General features: G+C 46.0%; 1 protein-coding gene across 1 annotated transcript in view; it reads left to right on the top strand.

Annotated features, from left to right (window-relative positions):
• Positions 1 to 3,926: 3,926 nt before the first annotated feature.
• The window catches only part of LOC103807776 (hydrocephalus-inducing protein homolog), a gene marked incomplete at its 3' end in the record, with an annotated part of 38,528 nt that continues 32,457 nt past the window's right edge, over positions 3,927 to 9,997 (top strand). Inside the window, exons 1-5 of the mRNA XM_009080523.1 lie at positions 3,927 to 3,951; positions 4,726 to 4,757; positions 5,552 to 5,657; positions 5,925 to 6,034; positions 9,589 to 9,661. Coding sequence (XP_009078771.1) covers positions 3,927 to 3,951; positions 4,726 to 4,757; positions 5,552 to 5,657; positions 5,925 to 6,034; positions 9,589 to 9,661 — 346 coding nt within the window. The remainder of the gene's footprint in view (positions 3,952 to 4,725; positions 4,758 to 5,551; positions 5,658 to 5,924; positions 6,035 to 9,588; positions 9,662 to 9,997) is intronic.

Here is a 9,997-nt window from a genome sequence, read left to right as displayed (position 1 = left end):
CAAAACCACACACCTGGGAGCAGGGTGCAGGTCCTGTGCAGACCCTTCTTTTCTGCCTAGCCTGAAGCAAGGAGTCTCTGTAGTAGCTGTGACCCCACATCATGAAACAACTCTTTTCTTCACTTTAAAGATGATTCTTGTCCTTTCTTTTCCCTCCAGAGATTGCTTATGCATTGCACATTAAATAGTCATTAGCTAGAAGACTTTGTCATCCAGGGAGCAGAGCTCCTCAGCCAAGGCTTTTCCTTAGCTCTCAAGCATCCAAGGTGCCAGTCTGTGGATAAAGCTTTTTCTCACTTACATTCTCCATGCAGCTGTCCTAGGAGATGTGGAAGTGACCTTGTCTGAGCAAATAAGCAGGACCAAGAAAGGACTTGGTCCCCTTCCATCTGCCTGGAAGAAGAGGAAAGGTTGGGCTGGAAAAATAGATGGTGAGTTTGGTAGCAGGAACACAGCTGAGTGTGAGACGGAGTTGTTGAGTTGGAGAGCAGGCTGAGGTACCAGCATCAGGTTTGGCACTGGGTGCTAAGGTGCTTAAAAGCCTTATAAGGGTTTCTTAGAATTTCTACCATGCAGTTCCATAAAAATCCTTTCCTGCTAGCAGTTTCCTTTGCTAGGCACCTGAGGCTTCTCTGGCAAGCCCTCTGGGCATGAACTCTGGCTCCAGCTGTGCTCTTTGTCTGCAGCAGGCAGGAGTCACTCCTGTGCTGAGCAGGTGAGAGGCTCTAAAGTTGTTCTTAGGCCCTAGAGCTGTGGGAAGGAGCACAAGGTGGCATCGCAGATCAGGCTTGAGAGACTTGGTGGGTCTCACCTTGACTTCTGTCTCCAAGTTGTCTTCTGATGCCTTCTGAATCAGGTAGCATCCCCCACCATCCAGTTTCCTTTCCTCTACAGTGCTTCTCTTTTGGTGCCTTGAGAGCACAAGGGTGTCATACATGAGGTTTATTTGCCCAAGCTCTCCAGTTTCCACTCAGCTTTGTGGCTGGGCACTATGTGGGAGATGTTTTGGAGTGAGTCTTCACAGGCTGGCTGACTGGAGAGCCAGTTAGTTTTTAGGGCTTGGATCCTCCCTAACTGGATTGTAACTCCCTAAATAATGAATGTTGGTGTTCAAATGGAGGGCTTCTTGTCCCCTGCCAAGCAGATGTGAGGACTCAGTTTGCCTGTGGCCCAGAGTCTCCTGAGAAGCTTTTGTTTATAGCATCTGCTGTGCCGAATATGCATGAAGCTCCCTGGCAGAAGAAGATGCTTTTGTCAGTTGGGTGTCCTTGACTGGTGTGTGTGTAAATTTGTTCGTGATTAATTGGAACAAGCTCATCAGAGGGTATTCACCAGGTGCAACACCAGAAGACACCCCCAAAGGCATTGTTGGAGCTGTGGCAACACGGAGGTTTGCCTGCTGTCCTTTGCACTGATATGATCAGGGTCCTCTCTGGGCAAGCAAAATAAAAACTATGTTCTTGCTTTGTAATTCTCTGTGGAAATGTTTTCTTTACTCCTTAAACAAAGACATGATTGGCTTGACTGCTGTGTCTAAAATTAATTTACCTGAAGCTTGTGGAACATTACCAAATGCCACTCTAAGGTGCACTAATACTGCTGCAGTCACAGGAACTGGCTGTGCCGCCTAGAAAAGCAATAAATGTGTCCAGGGCTGAGGTACAACTCCTGACATGTCTCAGGAAACTCAGATCTATCAGAACAGGGTGCCAAGCTGAAGATCATTGAGGACACCCCAGCTTCAGCCTCCCCAGTTCTCCCTTTATTCCAGCATCTACAGCTAAGCTAGAAGTCCTTACCATGACTGCAAGCTAAACAGCAATTTTACAACTCATTTACCTCACCAGACTTGCCCTTAGACGAGGAATCTAGTTAAATCCTGCTGAGTATCACAGAGCTGTCTGAGGTGGGGAAGATGGAGATCTCCCTCCACGGGACAGGGGTGGTGGCTGGAGGTGTGCTTTGTCTTTTGTCATGTTCCTGCAGGGAGATGGGGCTGATTTGTTGGTTCTGCTTCTTTCCCCCAAGTCTGAGAGAGGCTGATCCTTGTAGGCTTTAGGGAATTGGAACTGTGGGTCTATGGAAGAGCATTACTCCAGGGCTAGAGGGTAAGGGAAACTGCTAGACTGGGATGGGGGTGTGGAGAGTGGAAGTCTTCTGGAAATAAACATTGTAGTCATGATGGACAGGCTTCATTTCAAGCAAAATGAAATTGCAGTTAGAAAATTGGAACAAATAATCCAGTTATTCTTAAGACCCAGTAATAAATCATTGAAATCCAGATTAAAGTATCATTCCCCATTAGATTTCTTTCTTGAAAAATAGTTATATTCAGCCTTAATTCCTAGCTCTTGGTGCAGCATGTCCTGGCATCCATAGGACAGTGCTGTGCTCTCGTGTTTCTTGTAAGAACAAAAGGAGCAGCCTTGTGGATTACATGTACAATGCTGTGGCTGTTTGTGAGTAAAGGAATGAAGTTACTGTGTTACTTGCAGGATGTGGGTAAAACTTGAGGGGAAGGAAATGGTAGATAGACAATGTCTTTCTGTATAAAGCAAGTCCATACAAAAAAAGATGATGTGGAACAGAAGGAAGTAGGAGGGAATATGATTTGAGATTTCACTTAAGGTCAGGATGCAAAAAATATTATTTTTTGAGATGTTGTCCTAAGTCCCAGAAGCTAAGAACTGAGGAAATCCTTCTGTTTCTTGGTCCAGTTGACTAGAAAGGGAGGGGACATTCTTTCTAGTCCAAAGTAGCGCTCTGTAAATGTTGTCCATATTTGAGTTTGTCACTGCTTGAGACCTACTTTCTGGGGTTGTTTTCTCTTCTTGCCCTTTCTTGCACACCCACTTTGTGTGAACACAGACAAAGAGAGGTGGTTGTCAGGCTGGTGACTGGAAGAGGAATGGCCCTGTTTACCCATTAGGTAAATAAGGACTGGAGAAGAACTGCCACTAGGATAAAGTCTGAAGTGGCTCTGCTCTCCCATATGTTGCATTTCCATTTGAACTAATTGCTCATGTTCCTTTAATGGCTTCATGCTTTTATTTCTGCTCTTACAACTTTTAATGCCTATAGGAAGCCTTGAGCTTGGATGTTACTAAATGAAAATTAGGGCCCTCATTCTCCATGGAGAAATGCTCTTGGGCAGTGTGGTAATTTCATGCCTGGACGGAGTCATATTTGTTGGATAATTTTTGTAACTTAACCAAATTAGCCTTGAGAAACTATAGTTCTTAATCAGTCTTGAACTCTCTGCTCCATTAGTTAGAAACATCAGCAGGCTCTTTGCACAAAGGGTGGACACTTTGTTTGCAAAGCAGGAAAGTGCTCTGGTTTTGCCAATGCTCTGCAGGGCTTGTGTTTGATGCTTTTCATAATATTCTTAGCCCTTAGTAGGGCCAGATGCAAAGTCACATCAGGTCAGCTGCTCTTGCAAAATGAAGCAGCCAAGTGATGGTTCACCTTCCTTCTGTACCGAATAAAAGAAGATTCTTTTGATGTGAATTAGATTCCTGAGAAGATTCTAAAGACTAATAAAGGACAGTTCAGATAGTAACAGGGATAGAAACAGGGTGGGGAGGCCTTGTGTTCTCCAGTTCCAAAGGATACCACAGCCGGGAGACACCTGTGTTAAAGAAATTTCTGAGTAGGTCTCCTCAGGTCTTCTTAGTGACCTAGCAGAGTTTGATGTCAAAGTTCACTCTATTACTTACTACAGAGATCACAATCAATTCACACACACAGGCAGAGAGATATGCAGATCTATATCTACAGGTACAAAGGTACCTGTCAAAAATTCCCCTCGAGTTCAATGAGATAATCACATCAAATCCATTTGCATTTCTCAACAGGCAAGAGTACTGTGTCCAGTTCTGGGCAGGAAAGATATTGAAGTGCTGGAGCAAGTCCAGAGAAGGGCAATGAAGCTGGTGAAAGGTCCAGAGGGTAAGTGCTATGAGGAATGACTGAGGGAGCTGGGGTTGGTTAGCCTGGAGAAGAGGAGGTTATTACTGTTCATATACCATGATCTATGCCCTGTCCCCTCTAGCTATTAATTTTTAAGTAATATTTAAGCTACAACTTTGTTCTAACTGTTATTAATGTTCAGATTTGGCTCCAGGTTTCGTTATAATCCATCTTTGAATTACAGAACATAGCCATATTGTTCAAATAAATTTCAATTTGTGGCCTAACAATTCAAGCTACTTATGTCAAACAAGCACTTAGCTACTTTCAAATAATATTAAATTTTCAACACCGGTGTATCCTTTGGGTCTGCTATGAAAGGGATTCTGGATTTGCAAAGTTCCATTGCCGGTCTTTCCAGGTGAACTGTGACGTGGCCACAGACATGACATGGATGCATCCATGCCTTTCTCCAGAATGGCTCCTGGATTCCAGAGCAGTGTGGTGGCACCTCGTACGAGAAGGTTTTAACTGTAAGTACCTGCTGTGGCTGGATAGGAGCTGTGTTAAGGCTGGAAACTGTCTCTGTGTCCCTCTTCTCCCTGTCCCTCCTTCCTAGCAGCACTGTGAAGCAAGAGACCCCCTTCCCACCTCTTTGTGCAGTGCTTCTGTTGGCAGGGGCTGTCATGGTGCAGTAGGGGTTGGACAGTGTGTTGCTTCAGGCACAGTCCAGAGCCTTGCCTGGCTCTGCCACTGGAGCTGAGTTAAAGAAATGTAAAGCTGAAGCACAAGCATGTGCTTCTTTCTTTCCAGCCCCTTTGATGGGCAGTAATTCCTTCTGTCAGGTAGGCACACTCACCTGGGCATGTGGAGGGCTGCTCAAACTCTGCCCAAAGCCTTGAGAGACTTGGCTGGTCCCAGCTAGAACAGGTTTCAAAACAGTTGTTCTATCTCCTGTGTGGAGCAGAGACCCAGCCCTGCAGACAGCAGAGGAGTCAGGGCAGTTCCTCCTTCCCATCCGCAAACTTCCCCTTTGCTGACTGGAGCTCACTTGACAGGAGACGACCTGGTGCCGAGGCTCTGTCAAGGAGATCTATCTATTCTTCTGTGGAGGGATCTGTGAGGCTAGACAGAGAGAAAACAAGTGGAAGTGCTAGTTGAAAAGAGGGAACTTGGACCCATTCCTCTGCACCTCAGCCTTGGCACAACGTTGCTTTCCTTCTTCCCTCGGACTCAGCCAGCAGTGACATCTCCACACACTGTGGGTTGTGAGTGTTGTGCAAGGAAGGAGTTAGGGGAGTTCTGTTAACTCCTCCCCACTCTCTGCAAAGGTCACTGGCTCAATCCAGTGAAATTAAAGAGGAAACAAATGCCCAAAGACCAGAAGTCCCCGAACATGTCACATCAAATCACAGAGAAGCTAATGGGACAGAGCCACGTGGTTAGAGCATGTGTATTCCGCTCTATATCATTAATTTACTGATGTTAAATATTTCAGCAGGTAACTTTCAGGACTTCCAGGACTGTCCTAGTGGCTGTGATCACAAATTATTCATCAGTGGCACTTGAACAAGAAAAGCCTTTCTCTACAAGGGCATTTCTGAGACTCTTGCTCTTGTTTTTTTTTTTTACCTTTCAGCTGACTCCCTCTGCCTTCCAGGAGGAGATGTCTCTCACCACCAAGCAGAGGCTGGCCAGAACTCGGGAGATGAGGCTGCCCCAGGTTGTCCAGATTCCAGACATGAGTGAGACCTCCCATCACAAGGTAGCCTTTTCCTTCCCTTTTCCTTGCTTTTGATGTGGCATTTGAAGAGGGTATGTGCTTATGACAGGCTTGTCTTCAGCTTATTGAAATACTTCAGTGTCCAAGTCCTGTTGTCGTTTCAAGCTGCTGCTGGTGGTGAAGTTCCTTCTGCTGGGGAAAAGGCACTAGGCCCTTCACTGAGGACCTATGATTCCTTCCAGCAGCTGAACTTCTCACTGCTCTCTCTTACTTCACCTGTTCTTGGCAGTTGACCTGGACCAGACCTTGTTTCAGCCTTTCCCATCAGAGGTGGGATTTCAGAACTATGTCCCCAGTGAGGTCTGTGGAATGCCACTGGTTCTGAGGAACAGGGACAAGGTAAGTGCTGGGATGTGGAGGTTTAACACTGCTGAAAGAGTAGAGTGTTGTAATTCCTTTGGTGTGAGGAGATCACCACCTTTTTTTTGCAAGATGGTGGAAATCTTCCCATGCTGGGGATTCTCCCCTGATTTTGGCTGTGCGTTGGTGGTGTCTAACCCAAAGGAGATTTCTTTCCCTTTCTTTCTCTTGAAAGCCCTTGACTGATGGGAATGTTGAGGCCTGTACCTGCTCTTGTGCTGTACCTTGAGCATGCACCACATCCTGTGGCCCCTTGGTTAATCTTGGTTTCTGGCAGGAATCTCTGCCTCTTTCAGCCTGTTTAGCTGCCCCTGTGCAACTCACAGTCAAAACTCAGGGTTGAGTCTTCTCGACTTTATGGTGGAATCAGTTATAATTAGTGGCATTGGCACTGCAGGAAAAGTGTTTTGAAACAGCCCTGGAATCAGACTGATTTAGCAGAAGCAGCAGGAGGCCTTCAGGTGCCACTTCAGGCTCCTGCTAAGCTTAATTCAGCTCTGCTGAGGTTTTCCAAAGGCAATGTGGTGTCTGCTTTCCCTTTGGAGAACCACAGCACATCCAGAGCAATGTGTTTTTGAAGGTCTCCACATTCACTTGAACAAATTGTGATTGTTTTGCAATTTCCCAAGAAAGTTGAGAAGGGAAAAGTTGAAAAATGTCAGCAATCGTGTTCCACTGTAAAGAGGAAAACTGAGACCTTTTGAATTTCAGTCAGGGAAGCATTTTCTCAAATGAGGCTTGCGCCAAGAGCAAGCTGGTGGGAAGAGACAGAAGGAAGGAAAGGAGCAGGGTTCAATGCTTTCTCCCAAAGCACTTTCTTACACTCAAGGGTTTCTCTTGATACAGAACAGTAAATGTGCTGGAAGCAGAGAAAGGCCAGAAAAATAACAGTGTAATTAAAGTTGTTCTGTAAGGAAGAGTAAGATGTACGCATGAGAGAAAGGCAAGAGCAAGCTGGTGGGAAGAGACAGAAGGAAGGAAAGGAGCAGGGTTCAATGCTTTCTCCCAAAGCACTTTCTTACACTCAAGGGTTTCTCTTGATACAGAACAGTAAATGTGCTGGAAGCAGAGAAAGGCCAGAAAAATAACAGTGTAATTAAAGTTGTTCTGTAAGGAAGAGTAAGATGTACGCATGAGAGAAAGGCAAGATGGGAAGTTGGAAGTCTGCACAGGAGCAGGTGGGAAGTTGAGTTGGAAGTCTGCACAGGAGCAGGTGAATTAACCTCCTCTCCAAATCTACCTGTTGGGGGAAACAAACAAGTGGGCAAAAAAAGCTGTTGGGGCATAGTGCCGGTGAAGGAACAGCAAGATAAGCCAGAGTATATCCTGGCATAACAGGTTTTGACAGGGACACAGCTGCAAATGGGAGACCCTTTGACAAGGAAGGATGTGGGCATGGTCCATCAGTTATTCCTGGAGAGTAGTGCATAATTCCTGGTGTGACATTGAGCTTGGGAGTACTGGAAAGGTGCAGCATGGGTGCCTATGCCCAGTGGATACCATTGGTGGGGTCCTCGCTGATTCTGGGCTCTTTAGCTGTAGGTCTCCTCTTTGCTGGTTCAAATGTGCCTAATCTTTTCCTTTCCTACTGCTCTGCTTTGTTTCCACTGAGTCTTTTGGCTTCAGCTATTCCAGTATCCATGCAGCTCTTCAAAATGTTTGTCTTTGCCAAGCATGAGCCAACAGACAAACAGCTCTATTCATGCTTCCTCAAGTGGAAAAGGACATCTGCATTAACATTTCTGCCATTCCTAGTAAAAAAATAATGAATTTGTACAGCTGCATCTTGGGATTTGTATGCTCACAAAAGTGTGAGCTGTTGATTTTTTTCCCAAAGGAATTAGTTTTGAAGCTGTTAAGACCTCATCCATTGGACAGCACTGGTGTAAGAGTAAGATCAGTTCTAAGGAAAATCTTTGTCATATTTAAGTGCACAAAGACAGAGATTATGATCCCAAGAGAAGCTATTGTATTTTATTGGCTTTTGGTAATGTCCTGAAGAAAAGCAACATTATGCTCTGTCTCCAAGGTTTCTCATTAGATTCCCAGATTCCTTTGAATCATATCAACTTAGACTGTGTGGTAGCCTGAGGTTGTCTGCTCCATAAAAATCCAGCTAACAGCCAACTGTATTACAAATAGAGGCTCTGTAATCATTCAAACACAGAAGTCTTCACCTCTGTGTTGTTCCAATTGCTTTTCTGTCTTCCATCTGCTCCCTGCCACCCTCAGAGATGTACTGGGTAGCTTTCTGAAGGTCTTAGCCACGTGTGTTCATCTTCCAAGGGTCTTGGTGCCCAAAATGTTTGTTTGCAATATGAAATTGGCCCCTGGCACTCACTGCTCCTGGGCATTGCTGGAAGCAGAGGGTGTTTGGAGAGTTCAGATCTGCCTTGACCATGAGTTATCAGGCTGAATGGGTAGTGCAGAATGAACCTCCATTTTTTTTCCAAGTCTCATGTGAGTCTGTTGTTTATCAGTGAAGCTGACTGTCAGTCAAAATTGCCTGTTTTAGACTTTGTGAGATGTGATTTGGTGCTCAGGTGTTGATATCTGTGTGCTAGAAAATATCTGTTTGCTGTCTCTGTGTGTGTGTAACCCAGAAGGCAGAAACTGACAACAGAGTGTCTGCAGGGTCCCCTGGGTGCAGGGAGGGGTGCCCAGCAGTCTGGCTTGCCTGCACTGGCAGCTGCCTGGCCACAATCACCAGGCAGCAAGAGCCCCTGGAGAGCCAAGATTGGCTTTTAATAATGAAACCACACTGTGAGTCAGTGCTGGTCATGTTTCTCCAGGCAGAAAATGCCTTTGAAGCCCATAATTGATAGGCACAGCCTGGGGTGTCATCTGGCTTTCCATCACTTTGGCAAGTTGACTGCTCTCATCTTCTGCATTAGCCTTTCCTGGCAGTGTCCTGTGCTTCTCCCTTGCTTCTTTACAGCCCATTTACATTCTCTTCGCCATCTCCTTGTTTCAGAGATTGTCTCTTTGTCTTGCTTTGTTCATCCTTTTGCTCTTCAGGTTTGCTTTTCTTCCCAGTAAGGCCACAGTGTCTGGTCTCCTCTTGCTGGTTTGCCTGCATGACTGTATCCCCTCAGCTGGACTGCCCCACTCAGGCCTAATCTGGTAGAAGGGAATTGCTTCATTCCCCAAGGATAACACATGGTGTTTTGCCTTCAGGTAGCACATTGCCCCTCTGGAACATGACTGCATGGCTGTGTGCAAGCAGAAGCAAGCAGGTTCTTTGAGCTTGTTGAATATGCAGGTGACTTGGTTCAAGTGTTCTGTCTCTGCTGGTGCCTTTTACCTGCTTGGCAGTTTCTTTCCAGCACACATTGCCCTACTGCCTCTGGCTGAGCTGTTTTGCACAGGGAGAAGGGATTCCAGTCCACCCTTGTACATTATGTGCCTGTCCCTCCAGAGCTAGAAGTGCTTTAAGAAGATGGCTAAGGAAGGATGCCACCAGGGCATGGCCAGGTCTCTTCTCCACCTTTTTGCACAGGTGGCAAAATCATCATTTCATGTCTTTCCTGCAGGTTCCTCACCCAGTAAAGCTCACCTTGGAGAACTCAGCTTATTTCAAGCTGTTTGGTCCCAGTGGTGTATGCTGTAAGGTACTACCAGGCATGACTTCTACTTTATGGATCCTCTTCATCCCTGTGGAGAGCAAGGGGTGTCTGAAGGAACGTTATCTCTAAAATCATCATTTTTCTTGCACACTGCTTATAGCCCACCCCGTGCTGTGAGGTCAGCTCTAGGCTGTGTGCAGGCAGTCTGCAGCCAGCCGCACCTTGGCATGGCCTGGCACTGCCAGCTTTCCCTCCCTCCCAGTGCTTTCTTGAGCATTTGCAAGGGAATATGCACAGTAGGGAAATGACAGGGAGAGGTGTTGATAAGTTGTTTAGCCATCTCTAGGCTCAACAGAAGGGGGTTAATTATTATGGA

Source organism: Acanthisitta chloris, unplaced genomic scaffold (genome assembly GCF_000695815.1).
Source record: "Acanthisitta chloris isolate BGI_N310 unplaced genomic scaffold, ASM69581v1 scaffold268, whole genome shotgun sequence".
Taxonomy (NCBI): domain Eukaryota; kingdom Metazoa; phylum Chordata; class Aves; order Passeriformes; family Acanthisittidae; genus Acanthisitta; species Acanthisitta chloris.
The sequence above is the reverse complement of the archived record's forward strand: the minus strand, read 5'-3'. Positions and strand labels throughout refer to the sequence as shown.